We start from the raw sequence: 20,232 nt of genomic DNA, 5'->3' as shown, positions 1-20,232 counted from the left end.
GGAAGGCGCTTGCAGCCAGGTTAGGATTTGGGGATAAGGGGCGGAAACAGTGTCTGGGTTCATAGAATCATAGACTATCAGGGTTGGAAGGGACCTCAGGAGGTCATCTAGCCCAACCCCCTGCTCAAAGCAGGACCTCCAGACTTTCAGCCCCTATCCCCAAAAGGCTTTCTTGGGTTTCGAAGGGGAAAGTTTCTGCTTTGGGAATCTCAAAGCACAAAGAGAATCTGGCCCCCATCCCATGGAAGAGAAGGGATGAGACTCTGATGGGCACAGGGGCATTTCTGGGCACCTCTGTAGTGCCCTGGGTGTCTGGCCCTTTCTCTCTGTGTTAGAAATGAAAATGTTTTCTTCCTTCTGCAACACTCTGCTCTTCCCAGCTGCCTGGGGTGTTACATTGCTTTCCTTCTCTTTGGCCCCCCTCTTCTTAATCCCCCTCCCAAATCCTCAGTCAGTCCAGACACATGGACCTGGTTCAGAGCCAAACTCAGCCTGGCTCTCACAGGGCAGCACCACTGCGGCCAGTGAGGGTCCACAGGTGGCAGGGTAGGCGGCATATATTCAGCCTTTAGCCTTCCTTGAGAACAGCAGCCCCCAGCCGGCTGCTCCTTTTGTTTCTGTCCAGTATTTCCCCCCATCTAGCCTGGGGTTTGTTTTTTCCAAGGTCTTTTTTCTGTAAAGGGATCTTGGCGTTTCTCTGTTGCGGTGTGTAGGTCTGCACTGCACCCACTGATGACTTGTGTGGGCTCAGCCCCAGCCCCCCCCATCCCGTCCCTCTCCCAAGCACACCTCTGCTCCTTGACACACACGTGTGCATGCTCACAACCCCTGCACACTCCCCGCCCCCAGGCTTGCTGTGGCTCTAACCCACAAGCCCCTTTCCCCAGCACCCGCTTGTACCCTACAGCCCCCCGCCCTCCCCCGCTCGCCCCCCCCTTTAACTGCCTCCTGCCCGGGCAGCCTGCAGGTTTCCGCTCCCAGCCCCTCCTCCCTGCCCCTCCGCGGCGGAGCGGGGTGCCCTGCGCTGCACAGGCCGGGAGGCGAGGGGCTGGTTCCGCAGGCCAGAGGGGAAGGGGGTCTGACATTGGAGAGCTGCAGCCGAGAGGAGGGACCAGCTTCACTCCCACACTTTGCGCCGGGAGAGGAGCGAGCCACACGCCACCGTCCGTCCCCACACGGGGCCATCACCCGGGGAGCCTCCGCCACCAGCCTGCCCCCCACCCCGCCGCCCGCCAGCAGGACCCCCCCAGCCCATGCGGAGAGCGGGACACGCCGCGCCCAGCCCAGCCCGAGCCGCCTTCCCCTGCGCGCCTGGGGCCCGTGGGCTCGGATCCAGCCGGTGGCTCTTCTCTGCCAGCCATGCCCCGGGGCCCCTGCGCCCCTCGCCAACCTGCGCCCCTCGCCCGGCCCTTTTAAAGCCGGGGCTCGCTTCGCCTCCCGTCAGTCCCCCCGTGGCCGGCTGCCCCGCACCCAAAGCCGCCCCAGTCGCGGGTGGCAGCGGAGCAGAGCCCCGCAGAAGGGCCGGGGGAGCCTCCCGCCAGCCGGCGGAGAGGGGGGCCGCCTGGGCGCACGGACAGGGCGCGCCCCGGGACCAGCCCCGCCGTAGCGCCGGCCGCTTTCAAGGGTTTCTCAGCATTCAGCCATAAAAGGGGGGAGCCCCCTCGATTCACCCTCCACCTGCACCCCAACGTCCCCCCTCCTCGCTGGGGCGCACCGCGGGCTCCCCACTCGCGGCTCAGATCCTGCGCTCCCGGAGCTGCCCCCGGGGGCACTGGAAGATTTCGCCCGTCCCGTCCCGCCGCCCCACAACCACCTTTCTAGTCCCCGTCCCCCCCCTGCGATCGGAGCTGCAGGAGGATGGGCGGGCGAGCCAGCCGGGGCCCCCTGCACTGAGTAGCCTTCCCTGCTTGCGGCCGGCTGGTTTGGGGGGGACGCGCCCCTGGGCCCCACTGAATCTTTAATATATTTTTTTGCAACACCATCAAGGAAAGGACCGTTCTGGAAAAGCCCTTTAAGCCCCCCCTTCCCCCCCCCCCAGCACCAGCCGCCCACCTCTGACAAAGTTACAGCTCTGTCTACCCGCTCAGTCCAGGATGGAGCCCTCCTCCTCCGTATTGAGCTATTTGTAAGTAATCTCGGCTGAATTTGTCGGCTTTCCCTCCCCCAGCCCTGGTGCAAACCCCCCTGCCTTTATTTTCCACATTTATTTCAGCTCCATTTCAAAGCAATCACTTCACACCTCTTTTTTTCCCCCCTTCCCTTTTCTCCCCCACCCCCCCATTTTAGGTTATTGCACTTGTTTGTCCTCTCCTTACAAGCTCAGGTAAGTATCTTCTTTTATTCTTTCTTTCTTTGAAGCCAACCAGTAAAAACAATCTTGTTGTTTAATTGTTCCAGAGCCAAATCTGCTTTTTAACAAAAATATAATAATAATCCAAGGGGAGTTTTCGGAAGAAGGGGGAAACTGGTGGTAACTCTTGACCCAGGAGACACGAGGCAGAAAGGAGAGTTATTTTACACCAAGGTCCAGGGAAAATAATCCATTTGTAGGAGGTTCAAGGAGAAAAGGTTACTTACTGCAGGCTGCAGATTTAAGAAATGAAATGAGAAGAAGAGCCAAAAGACAAAGCAGGAAGTATAGGTTGATTGCTTGAAATTAGAGCCACTTGTATGTGGCTTGGTTATTTTAATTGCAAGTAGCATTGTGGGTTTTCCACTATTGGGTCTTTTTTTATACACACGCCTTCACTTTTAAAAAAAAAAAAAAAGAAAAAAATCTGATTTGGCCCAGCCCATAATGTCAGTCTTTAGCGTCACTCTTTCTGATGGCTAAAGCTTCGAATCGTGTTGTGAATATATTCAACAGCCCGTCCTCAGCACAGCTCGATGCTGTGCAAAATCCACCTCGGGGAATTGCGGTCCCTCAGATTTCAAACCCAGGGTGGGAACAATCGAGACGTTACAGGTGGGAGGTTTTGTTTAAAAAGGACATTGATCTACAATTTTGGAAGCTTGGAAAAATAACAATTCCGGCATGAAGGGGGTGGAAAGCAAAGGGAACAGAGCCAACCCTGCGAGAAGGAGTTGTGTTAAAACATAGTTGCAATATTTTGGAGTATCAGATGGAGACCAAATAGCCGTATGGCAGGCAATCCTCTTCTCCACATGGTACCCTCATCAGAGTTGGCAAGAGAACCTAGAGATATTATCCAAAAAACATCCATAGGAAACACACACACAAAGAGAGAGAGAGAGAGATTAAATTGTCAGGGAGAGATATCTATATAAACTCAGCTTTGGGGAAGCAGTGGCTGTTCTGATAGCAGGGAGGAATCCTTCATGTTTGACATGGAGGTGGGGCGGGGGGCTCGGGTGATGCTGAGAACAGCGATCTCCTCAACATTTGCTCAGAATACGTCTTTATAAATGTCAGGGGCAAGCAAAACCTTTCAGACTTAAAAGAGGGATTTGAGCCCAGGGCCAGGGAATTCTGAGCAGACTTGACTGGCAGAGGAAAAGCAGATTTGGTGCTCCCCAAATTGTTGACCGGGAACAAAAGCCCATCAGTGGCACAGCTGGTTCTGTAGAGAACTGGGTCAGTAACGGGTTTCTGTTTAGTTGGAATGTTTGGGAGGGGGTGGCTGCTGGTGGGAAATCCCTTGCCGGGCTCGGTGGAAATGGAGCCGTTCATAAATATTAGAGGGAAAAACAATTGCAAACTGCCGTGGCTGCTATACAGGGCTGAGTCCAGTTGGGAGATAATTTGTGGCTGTGTTTGCTTTCTGTGCCATCGGTTATTTTGGTCGCAGGCACGGTTCCCTTGGAGCAGTTCAGGGCTCTGCCATGATCGGTGGGTTTTCATTGAACGAGGACTCAAAAATTAGAAGGGGGTTGTTTGAAAGAGCAGAAAAATAAAGAGCAAAGGGCCAGAGAGAAAAGCAGTTGTTAAAAACGAATGGGAACGATATTACCTATATATACATGCACATGGCTAGGTGACACCTTAGGACCGTGGTTACAAAATGCGCGAACCATTCTCTTCCCATGGACGATGTAAGGACGCTGTATCATGTAGTGGTACAGATCCTGCTGTCAATTGGGAGGTAAATCTGGAGTAACTCCCTCAGAGTCAGTGGCTTGATGGCTGACAGCGTAAATGAGAGAGGAGTTTGCTCCTCAGTATGCACCAGCCTGGAGTCTGATCTGGTTTCCAACCGTATAAATCCGTAGTAACTCCTCTGAAGTCAATGGAATGACACTAGTTCTAAAACTGCCATAACTACGGTCAGAATCCGCCCTGCCAAACTATAATCGCCCGCGCACGCCTGGAGCCAGTGATTTCCTTCTCGCCGCTGGTCGATGTTTGTGCAGTGCTGTACATTGGAAAGCACGGTATGAGTGCTACAACCCATAGTGATCCTGGCTTTGCACCATACAAACTAGCTGCCGCGTCACCCCCCGCTGGAGGCCAGCGACTGTCACACAGCCCATTAGCCCCTCGGAGGAGCAGAGATTATAATGGTGTGTTGTATATTTTTTAATTTCCTAAAGGTAACTGTTCAGTCCCCACCTAATTTTACACAGCATGTGAGGGAGCAGAGCCTGGTGACGGACCAGCTCAGCCGACGGCTCGTCCGCACCTACCAGCTGTACAGCCGGACCAGCGGGAAGCATGTGCAAGTCCTGGACAACAAGAAAATCAATGCCATGGCCGAGGACGGGGACGCTCATGGTAAGGGCACATGACGGGGTGCATGTGGGGGCGGGGGAACAGACAGTGATGGGGGAGTGTTACCAGTGCAGCATAGTAACGGATGGTTCCCGTCCCATTTGTGAGCCAGGAATAATTGAAATCGTTTGGGTCGTGGGGTCCTGCAAAGGGAGAACATGGGGGTCAATTGTTTATAATAAGACTTAGCTCTGATGTGAGCCAAGTGTCAAGGTGTGTTCCAAGTGACAAGGAGGGAATAGGAGCTGTGGGGGTTTTTTTACACCTGACCCCGGGTGCGTTGCGGGCCTGCCATTCGATGGCTGCTGCAGCCGGTGGCAGGCTGGGCTCCAGGACAGAGATGGCTGCAAACAGTCCCTTCAAAGAAACAGAAATGAGTTACTGATTTGTTGGAAGGGGGGCCAAATTAGAACTAACCTCTGAATGGGAGTGGTATTTCCCTTAAATATACTCTGTGCCCCAGACTTCCACACCCATCCGGGCTAGCCCGGAGCTAAGGTACAGAGAGGGAGGAGGGAGGAGGTGAAGAGGACTGCAGTGTAGCTCCAGAGACAAAAGCGAGGAGGCTCTGGAATTGGAGATCAGTCTAGAGACGGATTCTCTCTGCCACCTGCAAGGGTGTTCCATTCCTAGAGCCTCCCAGATGGGGCCTTTGACAGGGCACCCATGGAAAGACACCAGTCCCTGCAGCTTTCACTCTCAGAGGGGAAAGAGTGTGACAGAGCAGCCCCAAGAAGTGTGAAAGTCTAAATACTTTGATCATGTGTGTTAATTACACAATCAAATGGTCAAACACATACAGGAAGTCAGGGGTCTTAGCAGAGCTGGGGACCCTCTAAATTGATGCAGGCCTTTGGCAGTCTCTGCGCCCATGTGGGACGCAGCTATGAGGGTACAGGCTGGCTCCCGCTCCTGGTGAATTCAGTGGCAGGATTCAGAGTAGCAGCCGTGTTAGTCTGTATCTGCAAAAAGAACAGGAGGACTTGTGGCACCTTAGAGACTAACCAATTTATTTGAGCATGAGCTTTCGTGAGCTACAGCTCACTTCATCATCACTTTCAGCTGTAGCTCACGAAAGCTCATGCTCAAATAAATGTGTTAGTCTCTAAGGTGCCACAAGTCCTCCTGTTCTTTCAGAGGCAGGAGACGCTCATGTCTGTTGTATGTGTACGTATTTATATGTGCTACACATTCGAATCTTTACTGTTTTTCTTTGGTATTAGCTGCAATTTCCCTTTCTTGCTCAGAGAGATTAGCGGAAAATATATATATTTTGGTTTGGCTGAAAATTTTATGATGAACTTTAATAGTTAGAGCTAAGTGTGGATTCCACATCTTGCTCTGTATTAACCTTTCAAATGAAATAGCCCTGGCATAAAGCAGCTCCAGGTTGAAAGGGTATTAGATTATTTCCCAGGAAATGAAAAAAATCTCTTCTTGTTTTTAAAAAAAAAATATATATATATACACACACATACATATATATATATATAAAAGAAGAGCAGCTATTGCAAATTTAAATAATGACCAAGCTAAACAAAGCCAGCAAGAGGGGGGAGGGCTAGTGGCAGTGTGAAAACCTCTATTAAAAAGTAATAAAAAAGGTTAAGCATTTGAAGAGCTAAGAAGAAAAACGAAGACTGATCTAAACCAGAAAAAGTACAAGCAGTTTTTCAGATGTAAAGTTTTAAAAGAGTTGCAAGTCTGTAAATGTTAAGATAGAGGTTCAGGGTTGTTCTATATGAATCTCTAGAGAGACCCCCATGTCTGGAAGAGCTATTAAAACTCTTCTGACTTTCACCTTTTTTAACATTTCCTGAATACTTTCTCCTCTTCGCAGTCCAGTTAGAGGATCAAGTGTGTCTCGCTGCATTTTTTCAGCATTTACGTAGCCACTTTCCCTTCAAAGTTTTAGCATGAAACATAATTTTACTGGGATAAATCTGTCACTTACGTGAAAGAATAGAGTTGAATATGTTAAGCTTTTTTTTTTTTTTTTTTTTTTTAAAAAAGTCAACCCCAACAACTGTTATTTAAAAATCCCCTTTAAGAAAAATTTAAAAATGAAAAGCATTTGGATTATATTTTTCGGATGGGAATAAAAGGGTTGATTTATTTCCACAACTGACCGCTTTCCCCGCTGTGACGTTTTTACTGCTGACTTAATGTCGTGTACTGTTCACGGTTATTTGTCTTAATTGTCAATATTTGACCGACTTTTTAATTATGGGCAAAGTGGGATGGATCATAAAGCCCTCCTCATCCTTCCTGAGCTGCATCTTTGGCAAAAAACAACCCCGAGCGGCTTTAATCCGGATTACAATGTCCGCAGGCCAAGTGACTCAGAAATGGTGCTGGATCCCCCAGCAACGATCCCAAAGTGCTCTGATTTCTGTATGATTTATTCCAGGCTGCATCTTTTGGGGCTGGGGAATTTGGTTCTGGAAGGGCGCAGGTTGCCCGAATCCAGCGTACAGCCCTGGGATCTGCGTGTCCCTGGGACGGGCTGGGATTCGTCTTTTCTTTTGCACCCCTATTGTTTCTATCGAGCTGCTCTCTGGAGCTGAGTGCTTACAGGGCCCTCGGCGTGAGCAGCTGCCCGGCATCAGAGCGGCTCCCCGGCCAGGCTGGTGCGGGGAAGCAAAAGCAACCAACAGGGCTATAAATCAGGGGAGGAGGCGGAGAGGAAAGAGATGTGCATCTTTAAAGCTGTGGGTTTGTGCCGCTTTTCCTCAGGCTTTCCTCCACTCCCTCCTCTCCCCCCCCCCCCGATCTGTCGATCGATTAGCAAAGGGAAAGAAAATCAATGCTCTTTAAACCTTTTACTGCCTCTCCGATCAATTTCGCTCCCCTGGCCCCCTCCAGAGGCAGATCACTAAGGGGTCCCCGCTGCAGGGACTCTGTTCCAGGGAGCCTCGGCTCAAGTTGTATTTTTGGAGATGTTTGGATGGTGCTGGTGCATTCTGGGAGGTGCCGATCCAAGGAGAGGAGGTGGAGGGGGTGTGACGGGGGCGAGGGGAGGAGGATAGGCATCATAGCTCATCAATTCAAAGTTCAGCTTGCCCATGTGGGAGAGACCCAGTCCAAGCGGGTTTGGTACCAGTGGGCTTTGAAGGCCAGATCCACAGCAGGGCATCAGGCTCAGTCTGGACCGTTTTGGGGTGGGAGGCTGTGCTGGCATTGTGAGGCTGGGGGTCTTGGACAAGTGTTCCCGCTTGTTCAGTGGACCTTGCTTCGCTGAAGCCTTCCCATCTGTCTAGCTGACCTGCAGGAAAGGAGGAGTTGGCCCCCTGGCTGAGGCTTCCCTCTGTGTCGAAGTCCCTCTTTTAGCGGGGGTCTGGCTCCTGGTGATGATTTGCAACGGGCTTTCTTAACTGCGGCTGCAGGGTGAGCTGGTGTGCCAGGCTGGCAGCTCAGACTCTGACTTGTCCTGTCGTGACTGAATAGCGTAGGATTCTGAGGGCAGGGCCTGGCTGGCGGGCAGCATGCGGGTGCTAGCTAGCCTGGAGAGGTTAAAGGGCAGGACCTGCCCAGAGACCCATCACTTCCCTTTGCTTCAGTGACCTCGGGGGCAGTGGTGGCATTCTGGTAGTGCCCAGGGACTCCAATGCCCTGTGCAAGGCGCTGTACAGATTAATCACAAGGAAGGCAGTCCCTGTCCCAGACTGGTCCCAGTCTGGCTGCCATTCCAGGGGGGTGTTAATAATAGCGTGGACTCTTTGTGCAATTCTTCCCTGGGGTTTTCAAAGGTAGTTTTGTATCCTCTCTAAAAAGCCCCAGCCCCTCGCATCAATCCAGTGCCTGCAACCCCAAGGATCCCAGAGCACCACCAGAACCAGTCCAAACCACAGCGCTGATCGCTTCGCTCGCCCCCTGAAGTGGAGCTGCCTCTGGGGCAGAACACAGGAGCTGTCGGACTGCAAGCAACACAAGGCCAAAACAAAAGAGAGAGCAGTTCTTGCATGGGAGGCGTCTGCAAAAGGACAGAGTCCTGTGGAGGGGAGAGAGGCTCTTCTAGTGATTGGAGCCCAGGTGTTCCTGGCTTCAACTCCTGGCCACACCAATGACTTGGGCACGTCATTACGTCCCTCTGTGCGTTGTAAGACGGGGGTGATTGTTGCTGATTCAGCTAATTAATGTAGCTCAATGAAGCAATATTTGCAAGGGGCTTTGAGAGCCTTGGTTTGAAGGTGTGGCGGGAGATCCATTGCGCTGAGCTGACAATGCCAGATCGTGGCGACTGGTCCGCCTGTCCCGGGCCAATACAAGCCTGCCCGTTCGCTTGTCGCAGGTGAGCGTAGGTTGCGTGACACCTAGCGCTCACTCAGTGATCCCAGAGGCCCTTGTGGGTGCTCAAACCTCAAGGCCATGAAGTGCAAACGTCAGCGACAGCTCTTGTGGGAGGCGCTAGTCACCAGCTCCCCAGATTACTACAGTGTCACGAGGGCCCGATCCTGCCAGCCTCACCCGGGGGCTGTGACGGGGGCAGCTGCTCAGCTGATTCAGGAGAGTAGACCTGCTCCTGTTTCATGTCAGTTGCATCCTATAGTTATAGGCTTAACTCCTCCCATTCACCCCGGGCAGCGTCATTGACCTTGAGAGACTTACTCCCCCTTTGCAGGAGGGTGAGATCGGATCAGGCCAGTGGATATTTAAGAGCAGGTCCCTGCTGGGCTTTCCTGTAGCTCCCACTGCAAGAAGCTTTCTCTGCTGGCAGCATCAACAAGACTGAAGTACTGGGGGGAGCTCCCTGCTCTGGGCGGCTGAGCTCCGGCCCTCGCGCTCCCAGGGAGGAGGCAGGGACGAGATGGTGACAGGTCTATTTATAGGCGTGCCATCGATCGGCGATTTGCATCGCTCCTTCGGCCGCCGATCGATGGCTCCATTAAAACATGGAGCCCGAATCAATATGCCCCCTCAACTCGCGCAAAGGTGAAACACATTAGCAGGGTGGCCGTGCCCGTTGGTGTCTCCCCTGCCAGCCACAAAGTCACCGCAGAGAGAGGCCCCCTCCGCCCGCTCGGGCCTGCCGCGCTGAGTGACGGAGCGAGGGCCTGAACCGCAAGGGGAGGAGATGCAAGGAGGGTTAAGCAGCTCCCCCTTCCTTCCCCTTGGCTTGGATTCAGTTCCCAGATCTGCCTCCCTGCCTGTCCTTTTGGTGCTGAGTTAGCATCCAGGGTGACTTTGCTCTCTCCAGCTATCTAGATTGCAGCTCCCAACTAAAGTCTAGATGCCTGGGGTACTGACACGGCCCCTGTGCTCTCAGTATCACAGCATCACGATCTTATTGATCTTCCCAGCCTCCCTGTGAGGCAGGGAAGTGCCATCATCTCCTTCTCACAGAGGGGAAACTGAGGCATGGAATCACTAAGGGATTGTACCATGGTCAGCCAGGGAATCTGTGGTCTTCTTAGTCCCAGGCAGTGCCCTTCCTGTGAGATTGACAGTGAGGCACCTCTCTCTGTCCAATACGGGCCCTTCGGCATAGCCTGGCCTAGCAAGAGGTGCATTCTGGGGCTTGTGCAGCGTCCTCCAAAGCATCTAGTGTTGGCCAGAGGTGGGACGCCTGGCTAGCTGGGCCGTCGCTCTGTGCTGGTTCTGGTGCGGCTGGATTGCTGATCTAGCCCGGGCGTAACAGGAAGCCGACGGTGGTCCTGGTGTGCTCAGAGTCAGGTGCGGGTACCGGCAGTGTGGGGGCCGTGGATCGGTGCATTCCCTCCATGTGGGGAGCGGTGTGGAGGGTGCCTGCTGGAGCCCGTCGCTATGACCTGGCCTTTCTCCTTCCTGCCAGCCAAGCTCATCGTTGAGACGGACACCTTCGGGAGCCGCGTGCGCATCAAAGGGGCTGAGACCGGGTTCTACATCTGCATGAACAAGAAGGGGAAGCTGATTGGCAAGGTAAGGGGTGGCAGGCCTGGGAACTCAGTGCCCCACAGGGAAGAGGGGGATGGACAGAGGGAGGTGTTGATCCAGAGGCCCCTGAGGGGTAGGGGAAGGGGAGAACCTGGCTGTGGGGATCAAGGAGGCGATGGGGCTGTCAAGCTGGGCGTCACGGGGGCGAATTCCATGATTCTCCTCACAAATAGCTGGCCTGCTCTGATGATCTGGGACCAGCACCCAGAGCGTTCAGCTGCTCCGTGGGGCTGGCCCATCCTGTGCATGGCCCCTGAACCCCCAACGCTTCCTTCCCCATGGGGGAGCTGCTCTTCGGGGCAGCGGGAGGGTAAACTCCACTTTCGGGCCAGGATCGGTGGGAAGGTTTTGTGTTACTCTCCTTCCCTGGCACTCATCTGGGGGGGACCGAGGGGGATCAGGCAATGCACAGACCTGCACCGGTAGCTGCTTCCTGCACTCTCGTCCCCAGGCCCTCTGAACAGCTGCTGGCAGGAGCGAGTGATGCCAGCTCAACCAGCCACCCCCTGTTCTGCCCCTGCCCCCACTTGCATGTACCTAGACTGGCATTTCTTGGGCTCTCATCCCTGTGGGCCCATTATCTCCTCTTCCCTCTCTCCATAGCTTCACACACGTTTATTTCACTGCTCTTCGGGCAGACCCTGGTTTAGGAGCCTAGTTTAGACACAAGAAACCCGGCGGCTGGTGCAAATCGGTGGCGTGCCGTTGCGATCTGTAGACTCTGATTTGCACCAGCAGAGGATCTGGCTCGTGAGGAATTCCTGCGCCGGCCCCTGATTGCAGCGCTCTGGGGCACCAGAGTTGGTTCTGCACATGCAGGAATCCCAGCGCTGGGGAACCCTGGCCTGGCGTGAAGAAGTTCCTGTGGGAGGAGGTAACGCTGGGCCTAGAGCTACTGTGACAGTTCCTCCTCTCAACTCGCCAGCGCAGCCATGGGGTAGCCAGGAGGGGACGGTGTCCTGTTATATATTCCCATGGCTCACGTCAGCTAGCCAGGGAGAGTGGCAGTTCTGCAGAGATTTGCGCCTGCCTGGCTTAGCCCGGCAGGTGTGCGCCAGGTGTCTCGCTCGCAGGCTCACTCCGCCAGGGGCTTGGCTGGCCACAGGCTCGTTAGCTGCCTGCGTGAATGGCGAGTACACGCGCGATCGCATGCGCCAAACTGCGCCTCCTGGCCCACATTCCCAGCCCCGTCCATCCTTCCCCAGATCCTGGTCTGGAGCAGGAAGGCTTAGTGCAACTGCTTAAATCTGATTTCTCTCTCCACCTTGCAGTGATGCCGCCCTGTCCCCTTTCCCCTCCTCCCTGACTCTGAGCTGGCCTGGCTCTGCTGCCGGACATTATGAGCTGGCCTGGCTCTGCTGCCGGACATTAAGTGCCTGCCCTGCCCACCCGCTTCTCTTCCCCGCGGCCATTTCTTTCCGGATGTTGCAGGTGTGATCTGGCTGTGAGGGATGATGAGCTCCCTGCGCTGTCCAGATCCTGCCACCAGCTTGGGTGCCTGATCTCACTGCTCACATGCGGCTGCCGTCAGCAACACAGCGCAGGGGCGCAGATCAGGGTGCGGGGCCCCTGAAAGGAGCCAAACGTTGTCTAACCAGCTAGTGCGCCGGGAGCTCAAGCAGTGCCCAGCCCCCCAGGGAGCCCAGGGGTTTGGAGAGGGAGGCTTCACCTCGAGTCTGAGGACTCTCCCCGTTTCTGGCACATGGCGTCAGGTGTATATATGATGCTGCCTGCCCCTTGCTGCAAGAGCTCGGACTGGCCAACAGCTTGCTCAGGCCGCTCCTGCTCACTGGGGATCCCAGGGCATTCGTCTCAGGACCCAGACTATAAACGCTGGGGTCCAGCTTGGGAAATGACACTCTGCCTTCCGAGAGCTCTGGTGCCATCTGGGCCCCGCACTCTGTGCATCCTGTCCTAACTTGTTATGTAGTGTTGCTGTGTGTGGCTAACCAGCTCCATGCTTCACCCCAGAGCCAGTTTCCCTTCTGCAGTTGGTGAAGCGATCCCCGCATGTCCTCCAGCACTGTCCATGAGCATCTTAGTGGCTGCTCCAGAAATGCCAGGCGCTGCTGTTGTCAGGCCAGATGCTGGCTCCTTACTCCCCTTTTACTCTGTCCTTACTCCAGCGGGAAGGATTCAGCCTATTACAATAAAACCTGTGGGTGAACCCCTCCCCCGCTTTGGGGGCAAAACTCCCCCGGACTTCACTTGGGCCAGGATTTCGCCCTCTTTCTAATGCCTCTTTTGCCGCTTTCCAGCCTCCGATTTGCAGCCCTTTTAATCTGGGCTTCAGAATCAGAGCGGCTCCAGCACGGGAGATCTGGACTGGTCGCCGGTTTACGCCAGGGCTGCCCCAGATCCCATTCAGCTCCATGTCTCAGGAGCCTGTTTCATCCCAGCCAGGAGGGCTAGAGACTCCAGCTCGTTTCTAGTCCTGGCGGGTTGAGTTTTACACCTCTATCAGTTCCGGTCTCTTTCTCTCCCTCTGCCTGCCCAGCTGGCCCGCGGTCACGATGCCTCTGTCTACACGACACAGCCGCGTCGCTAAACGTCGGGCAGTGTAGCCGCTCTTTGTCGGCAAATCCTTCCACCCCAAGGAGCAGCGTTTGCATTGTACAACGCGCTGTTCACATTGGCACTTGCCACAGCAAAACTTTTGTCTTTCAGGGTGTGTGTGGGGGGGGTTTAACACCTCTGAACCACAAATGTTTTGTTGCTCAATTGCCAGTGTAGACCTAGCCTAAGGCTCACGCCGGGAGGGATATGGAAGACAGTACAGACCCTTGTGATGGAGTATGTTGCACCAGCACCTTCAGAGCCCTCTCCAGGATCAGGGCCCCACTGGCCTAGGAGCTGTATGGACAAGTGAGGACAGCTCCTACCCCATGGGGCTGTTTGTGTGGGTATCACTGTGCATGAGTGTAACTGTTTGTACTGTCAGGGCAGTTGAGTCTAGGTCTGGATTGGTAGCCAAACTCCCCTCCAGGTTCGAGGGGTTTGTAGCTGGAGCCCAACCCCTAGGGCCCCACTGGAAATCTGGGATCAGGATGCCGTGTTTGGAGCTGTTTGGGTGCAGCCCCATCTCCCGTGACGACGCTCCTTCCATGCTCCAGGCGATGACACACGCTAGGGGCTGGAGGGTGCCTGGCAGGACGTGTGTATATGGGTGTGTCACACGGGCATGAGCTTTCACAGGCGCTGAGCTCCCAGCCTACCAGCTGCAGTCAGGGGAAGCTGCAGATGCTCAGCCCCTGGGAGCTGCCCAGAGTTGCATTTCAGAGCGAGAGAGACTATTCCCTGCTCATTGGAAATGTGCTGCCATGCCCTGGCCTTGGCCTCAGGCACTAGGCGTTACAGCAGGGCCAGAGGAATCACCCTAGCCTGGGGCCAGGGTTGTCCCATCTGCAGCGCAGCATCCGGTCCTGTCCGTCACACTCCTCCCGAGGGTGTTTTAAATAGCGGAAGTGAGACCTTCCTCCTAACCGGGACTGCGGCCACCCGGGGACTGGGAAGTGCGCCGTGCGGGCCTCCTCAGCGTGCGCCGTACTTCTCGGTTGCAAATTAAGTGGTCATGTGATGCTATTTGAGCCAATCAAAGGAGAGGATAGAGGACTAAAGGCGGACCGCCAGCCAAATCCGGACCGCCAGCCAAATCCGGACCGCCAGCCAAATCCGGACCGCCAGCTTTTGGATGGACCCCAAAATCTTTTACTTCCTATCGTTATTATTATTTTTTTATTATTTTCTCTGAAGTCTGGACCTTGACTATAACTTGACCAAGAAATTTGGATCTTGACAAAAACCAGTTGACTACCCCTGAGTTAGAGCATTAAAATACAGACCTGAGTGATGGGGGGGTGTTTCCAAGGGCGAGAGCAACAAGGAGATGGGACTCGTGAGTTCTAGTTCCATCTCTGCCAGGGGTGGTGTTGGGCAAGTCAGCTAATCTCTTCATGCCTCAGTTTCTCCCTTGGTGAAACAGTTATAAAAATGCTTTTTTGCAACACAAATTACAATTACATCAATTCAGATTTGTGAAGCACGTAGGGAACCAGAAATAAAGACATCAGGCCAGCGTTACTTGCTATTGTTTGTTCTGCTTCCCAGAGCAGAGAGCTGTAGGAACCATGAGGGAGGGAAAATGACGAAGGTAGCAGAACTAGGAACCTGGCTCCCAGTGTCCTGGGATGTGTCTGGCCTAGCTGGAAGCAGGAAATACCACCAACTCCTGCAAAGAGGTTCTGGTTGACTTCTGAGCAGACGGCCACGTCCTTTGGTTCCGGGCAGCACAAACCGCAGCACTGCCAAATCGTGTGACTCGACTGTGAGTTTCCTGATACTGGCTGTTTTGCTTAAAGCCCAGCTCCTGGGGCTGGGGGATCACAGGAGAATCCCAGCTTTCATTTTTAAACAGGGAAGTTTTTAGTCTCTCTCTCCCTGGTGGTTGTAGAGACGAGACAAGCTTGGGAACGTGACCCCTCTAGGCTCAGAAGGAGACTCCCGCATTTATTATTTTTAAAGCTCTTTTTTGAAGCCAGTCTCATGATTTTGGGGGCCTGGTTCCTGCTTTGTGAGCAGCTGGGGCTGGCCACAGTGAAGTCCAACCATTGCTGACTGTATCTGTGTCCCCGTTCTTCCCCTCCACAGAGCAACGGCAAAGGCAAAGACTGCGTCTTCACGGAGATCGTCCTGGAGAACAACTACACGGCGCTGCAGAACGCCAAGTACGAGGGCTGGTACATGGCCTTCACCCGCAAGGGCCGGCCCCGCAAGGGCTCCAAGACACGGCAGCACCAGCGCGAGGTACACTTCATGAAGAGGCTCCCCAAGGGCCACCAGACCACTGAGCCCCACAGACGCTTTGAGTTCCTCAATTACCCCTTCAACCGGAGAAGTAAAAGGACTCGAAACTCCAGCCCTCGGCTGGGCCCCTGACTTGCCCCGCCCCCTGCCTCCTGAGCCCCGCCCCCTTTTCCTCTGCCTAGGGATGTGCTGGACTGTGACTAGAGACTTTTTTTTATATGGTTATTAAAAAAAGGAAAAAAAAGGAGGAAAAAAATGACCGGGTCTAGTTGTTTTGTTTTGTTTTTCACAAGAAGAGAAAAGAAAGAGGCTCTATTTTTGTATTCCAACGTTAAAAAAGCAATGACATGTTCAAGGACTCATGATCGGGGAAAGCCCCTTCCTGTAGACTCACTCTAGCCGGTTGGAGGTTGTGTTTTATTTCTGTAGCTCTAGGGGAAAGGGGGCGAAAAAATCGGTTTAAAACAAACAAGCCACAACAAAACCCCACCCCAGTCTGGGACCAAAGTACGACTTAACATAAAGAACTGGAGGCTGATTTGAAAAGAAAAAAGATGGGAAATAAAAGAGGTGGGGGAGGGATTTGAAGACTAGGAACTAGGACTCCTGGGTTCTTTCCCCAGCTCTACTCAGGTGCCTGTTGGGTTTCTGGTGGTAACTGGGCTGCCTGTGGCTTCCCACTATTGATATAGCTATTTCTTTAGCTGGACAAGGGGTGGTTTGATACTATTCTGATCCCACAACGCTGCTGCTTTCCCAGCTCCCCATCTTTCCGCAAGAGGCTGGAGCGGATGCGGGGATAGAGATGCCCCCAGGCAAAATCCTGGGTGGAGATGGCACCTCTGTTAACAAAAGGAACCTGGGAATTTTCTAAAGCTGCGATGGCAGGGCAGGGGGTGGTGACTGAACGAGAGGTTTGTCCCCACGAACTATTGTGACTCTTCATTGAAAACTGCCCTTTTTTTTTTGTGGCTAAAACAAAAATTCCAAAAACCAAAACACTTTCAGCAGTTTTTGGCTGAATTTAAAAAAAATGGTTTTTTCCATTCTGAGGCCAAATTTCCCAGCCACCACAGACGGGTTTGCTCTGAGGAGAGTGGCCATTTTTAACGGCAAACTTCAGTTTGTCAAATGCCCAGTTTCCCTGTGGGGGGAAAATATTGATGGGAAATTTTCCAGCCATCCTGGCTCTGAACCAAGCCCTGGGAGGAGGACTCTGCAAAGGGTTAAAAATAATATTAAAAAGATTATTAATGGGGAGAAAGAACAGAGACACCGTATCAAAGCCGGAACCCGGGTGGCTTCTTATCCGGTCTTTGTGATTGCTTGTTTTTGTTTCCTTGAGGATTTTTTTTTTTTTGTCGTGTACAAATTTAATATGAAATGATTGAAATATTTATTTAATATGTGCATTAAAATTTGTATTAGTACGAACGAGCTTGTCTGCTTTCCGGGCTCAAGGGCAGGGTAGGGGGAGGACGTCTTTTAGAGAGGAACAGGGTGAGGCCTGAAAATGCGGGACCTGGTTGGAACTGGTGGGACCAGGGGGGTTTAGTGATCTGCTGCTGAGTTCAGCCTTTTAGGGCCAGAGTCCCAAGGGCTCAGCATACGCGATTGGGAGCAGATTTTCTGAAGAGTTCAGCCCCCACTTAAAGTCGTAGATTTTAAGGCCAGAAGGAACCAGCCGATCATAATCTGACCTCCTGTGTAGCACAGGTGTAGAATTTCATCCTGGCTCAAGCGTCTTCCAGAGAGGCAGCCAGTCTTGATTAGAAGGTTCAAGAGAGGGAGAACCCATCGCTACCCTTGACAGGTTGTTTCAGTGGTTAATCACCCTCCCTGTTCAGGATCTGCGCCTCGTTTCTAATTGGAATTTGTTGGGCTTTAGCTTCCAGCCACTGATCCTTGTTGTACTTGGCTCTGCTAGATTAAAGAGTCCTTTAGCACCTGGTGTTTTCTCCCCTGTGAAGATACTTTTCCACTGTGATCAAGTCACCAAAGTAAGCGAGCCCTGTACTGAGGTCAGCAAGGACTTGAGAGTTTGTCGGGAGAAAAGGGGCTTTTTCGCTTTCGGAGCAGGCTGAGTCCTGGCTGAGATCACAGTTGGTCTGGGGCGGAGGAGGAGATTTGGCCAGGTGGGATGTGGCGTTGGCTTCCTGGCTATGGAGACCAAGGAATTCATGTATATACAAAAGAGCTGCAAGCTTCCCACCCCCACCTGGCTTCGGGGGTGTGCGTGTGTGTGTGTGACCGCCTTTGGGGGGATATTCGGACTCAGTGGCCCATGTGATCTATGGTGTATTTGCTGGGGGAAGGTGGGAGAATGGGGGCTAGCTAAGGCAGTGAGGGCAGAGGCTTGCTGGCCAGGACCTGGCACGAGGCCGCCCCTGCTCACTGAGGTCATGGGCCAGGCTCTCCACAGTAGAGCCTACTGGTTCTAATGGCAGCCGGTTGGTGATTTGGTGGGTGAAATCCATTCCTGTGGGGCAGGCCCCAGGCGTCTCGCAGCAGGCAGGCCTGGCTTCCGTCCCGCTGGGCCTCAGGATGGGCAAAGATCCCGCGCCCTAGACAAGGCAACACTTTGCTCTCCAGACTCATGCCCGGCAGGTTTCTTCCCACCTTCTTATTTTGACAGTGATTTTAGAGGAGGGGCCGGTCCCCTGTGCAGGGCAGTGGGGTGAGAGGAGTCTGGCTGGTCGACCCCGGAGGCGTTCTCGTGGGGTCCCCTCAGCGGGGCGCTACCCAGGCACTTCAGGGCGAGGTTTGTCCCCCATCCGCTAATGATCCGCAGCCCCGGCCTGAGCAGGGCTCCGTGGGGCTGAGCCCATAGCTTGCGTTCCTTGCCTCGGTCATTCCTCTGTGGCAGTGGCCGAGGAGGGGCCGACAAGAGCCAAAGCTGGGGGTGTTTGGGGGGCGCTGCTGGGTTTGGAGCGAGAGACACAAAGGCCAGATGGGACCGACGCGCGGCTGGTCTGACCGGCCACAGAACGTCGGCCACACATGGGCCTCACCGTTCCTGGCCCCGGTCGCCCGTCAGCCCCCCCGACTCCCGCCCGCAGCAAGTACCTGCTGCGAAATGGGGAGGAGACGGAGACGGGGCTGCTTGGTTGTTTCTCTGGGGCTCTTTTGGCTCTAATCTGGGAATCGCTTCCTGCCCCATACTCAGCGCTTGGCATCTGCCGCACGTGGGCTGGCCCTGGGTCGCCTGAGGCCAACCGGGACCATTCGGCTCCCCCCAGCTGACCTCCTGCAGAGCACAGGCCTCTCCCAGGGGTGCCTGCAGCCTGATTGTCACGTCTGGGGGAGCTGGAGCGGCTGGGTTACAAGACACTCGAGCCTGACGCCAGGCGATGGAGAAACCGCCACAGCTCTAGGTAAGTTGTTCCCATGGTTAATGAGCCCAACATCCCTCCCCCAGATTCTGCATTTACTTCCTGTCTAGTTTGAATGGATCCAGCTTCCACTTCCAGCCACTGAATGTTGTTCTGCCTTCCTCGGGTAAAGGAAGAAGTCCTCTACTACTGCCTGCCTGAATAAATTAACGAATGACTCCGCCTTACCCCCTCCCATTGAGCCCATTTTGCAGATGGGGAAGCTGAGGCACAGAGCTCGGCGTCACTAGCCATGAAAACCCAGGCCCAGATTAAAAAAGCCAAATCTACACTGAATAAGAAGCAGCTCAGGGCCCTTCCTCATGCAATCTTCATTCATTGACTTTGAGGGCATTAGCTGGGTGAGCCAGGCTCCTGAGGGGAAGGCGCCGAAGGCTCACCCCTTTGGTGGACCCTGCAGGCCAGCTTGGGCCCAAGCTGCCATTGCCTTGTGGAGTCATTTGCACTGGTGCAAAGTGGGGCTGAGCTGGTAGCGTTTTGCACCCGTGGTGCACGGGCGTGAAGCACAGCCCAGGGGAGACTGGCTCCTGGTTACTACCTGCTGGTCTCTACATCCTCCGGTTTCAAAGGGAAGGATCGGGGGAAAATCCTCATGGCTGATCAAAGCAGAGCTGCACTGGCAAAGGAAACTAATGAGGTTTCCCCCTTCTGGTTTCAAGGATATGGCATTGAAGTGTCTCAAATATACTTACAGATAATAATTAACCAGAGGCCATGAAGCCCGTGAGACAGGGGAGGGCTGAGACATTGGGGTCTGGGTACTAGAAAGCATAGGGCCCTTTGAAGGTTGGTTCATGCAGGAGACGATCCTGCTTCAAGCACTGAAGTTTCTGGGCTCACGCGCCGCTGGGGGCTGGTGGGAGCTTTTTGATGCAGCCTGGGTTTGGGTGGGTTTTTCTAAGGTTCATTTAACAGGGAATTTCTTCTAGGGCCACCTGGATTCCAGGTGCTCCGAAGTGGACGCCCCTCACGTCCGTGCTGCAGCACAAGAGGGACGCTGTTGCAGGGATGGCTCAGTGCAACGGCAGCGCCTGGCCCGTGAGACGCCAACCCCGTTCGCTGAGCACGAGGGGTGAGTGCTACCTCTGACTCCAACAGGGAGAAGACTCCTGGGGTTCTTGTCCCCGAGAGAATAGTGCGCTCGGCCGTTTTAGCGAGGACACAGCGTGAGCCCCCTCTGCGCCTTGCTAGGGCTTGCTAACCACAGCATTTGCAAACATTAATGAAGCCTGGGGGGATTATTGTTCCCTTCCAGATGCGGAAACTGAGGCACGGGGAAGTGATTTAAGCACCACAGAGAGACGGTGGCCGACCTGGGACTAGAGTGCTATGTGTGACAGGAAGCAGAGGAGTGTAGCCAGAGGGTGTGTTTACACCAGTGTAATGTTCACCTCC

The 20,232-nt window shown here is 54.0% G+C and overlaps 1 protein-coding gene across 2 annotated transcripts; it reads left to right on the top strand.

Annotated features, from left to right (window-relative positions):
• Nucleotides 1–942: 942 nt before the first annotated feature.
• Nucleotides 943–16,879, top strand: FGF8 (fibroblast growth factor 8). 2 transcript variants are annotated; one of them, XM_084633980.1, is made up of 5 exons: nt 943–2,125; nt 2,287–2,323; nt 4,585–4,732; nt 10,521–10,627; nt 15,290–16,879. In XM_084633980.1, exons 1-5 carry the CDS (start codon nt 2,094–2,096, stop codon nt 15,575–15,577), a joined length of 612 nt encoding a protein of 203 aa, XP_084490106.1. In that variant the 5' UTR covers nt 943–2,093; the 3' UTR covers nt 15,578–16,879. The 2 variants fall into 2 exon arrangements, with proteins under 2 accessions (XP_084490106.1, XP_084490105.1); XM_084633979.1 differs by having other exon boundaries at nt 944–2,125; nt 4,552–4,732.
• The last annotated feature ends 3,353 nt before the right edge of the window (nt 16,880–20,232 follow it).

This window comes from Lepidochelys olivacea, assembly GCF_965140295.1.
Source record: "Lepidochelys olivacea isolate rLepOli2 genome assembly, chromosome: 7".
Lineage (NCBI taxonomy): Eukaryota > Metazoa > Chordata > Testudines > Cheloniidae > Lepidochelys > Lepidochelys olivacea.
The sequence above is the reverse complement of the archived record's forward strand: the minus strand, read 5'-3'. Positions and strand labels throughout refer to the sequence as shown.

What these genes read in the sequence shown, in the direction of transcription:
- FGF8 (XM_084633979.1), top strand. Translation starts at nt 2,094, where the DNA reads ATGGAGCCCTCCTCCTCCGTATTGAGCTATTT. An exon ending in CGAGGACGGGGACGCTCATG is followed by an intron (nt 4,733 to 10,520) that starts GTAAGGGCACAT and finishes CCTTCCTGCCAG; the next exon opens with CCAAGCTCATCGTTGAGACG. An exon ending in AGGGGAAGCTGATTGGCAAG is followed by an intron (nt 10,628 to 15,289) that starts GTAAGGGGTGGC and finishes TCCCCTCCACAG; the next exon opens with AGCAACGGCAAAGGCAAAGA.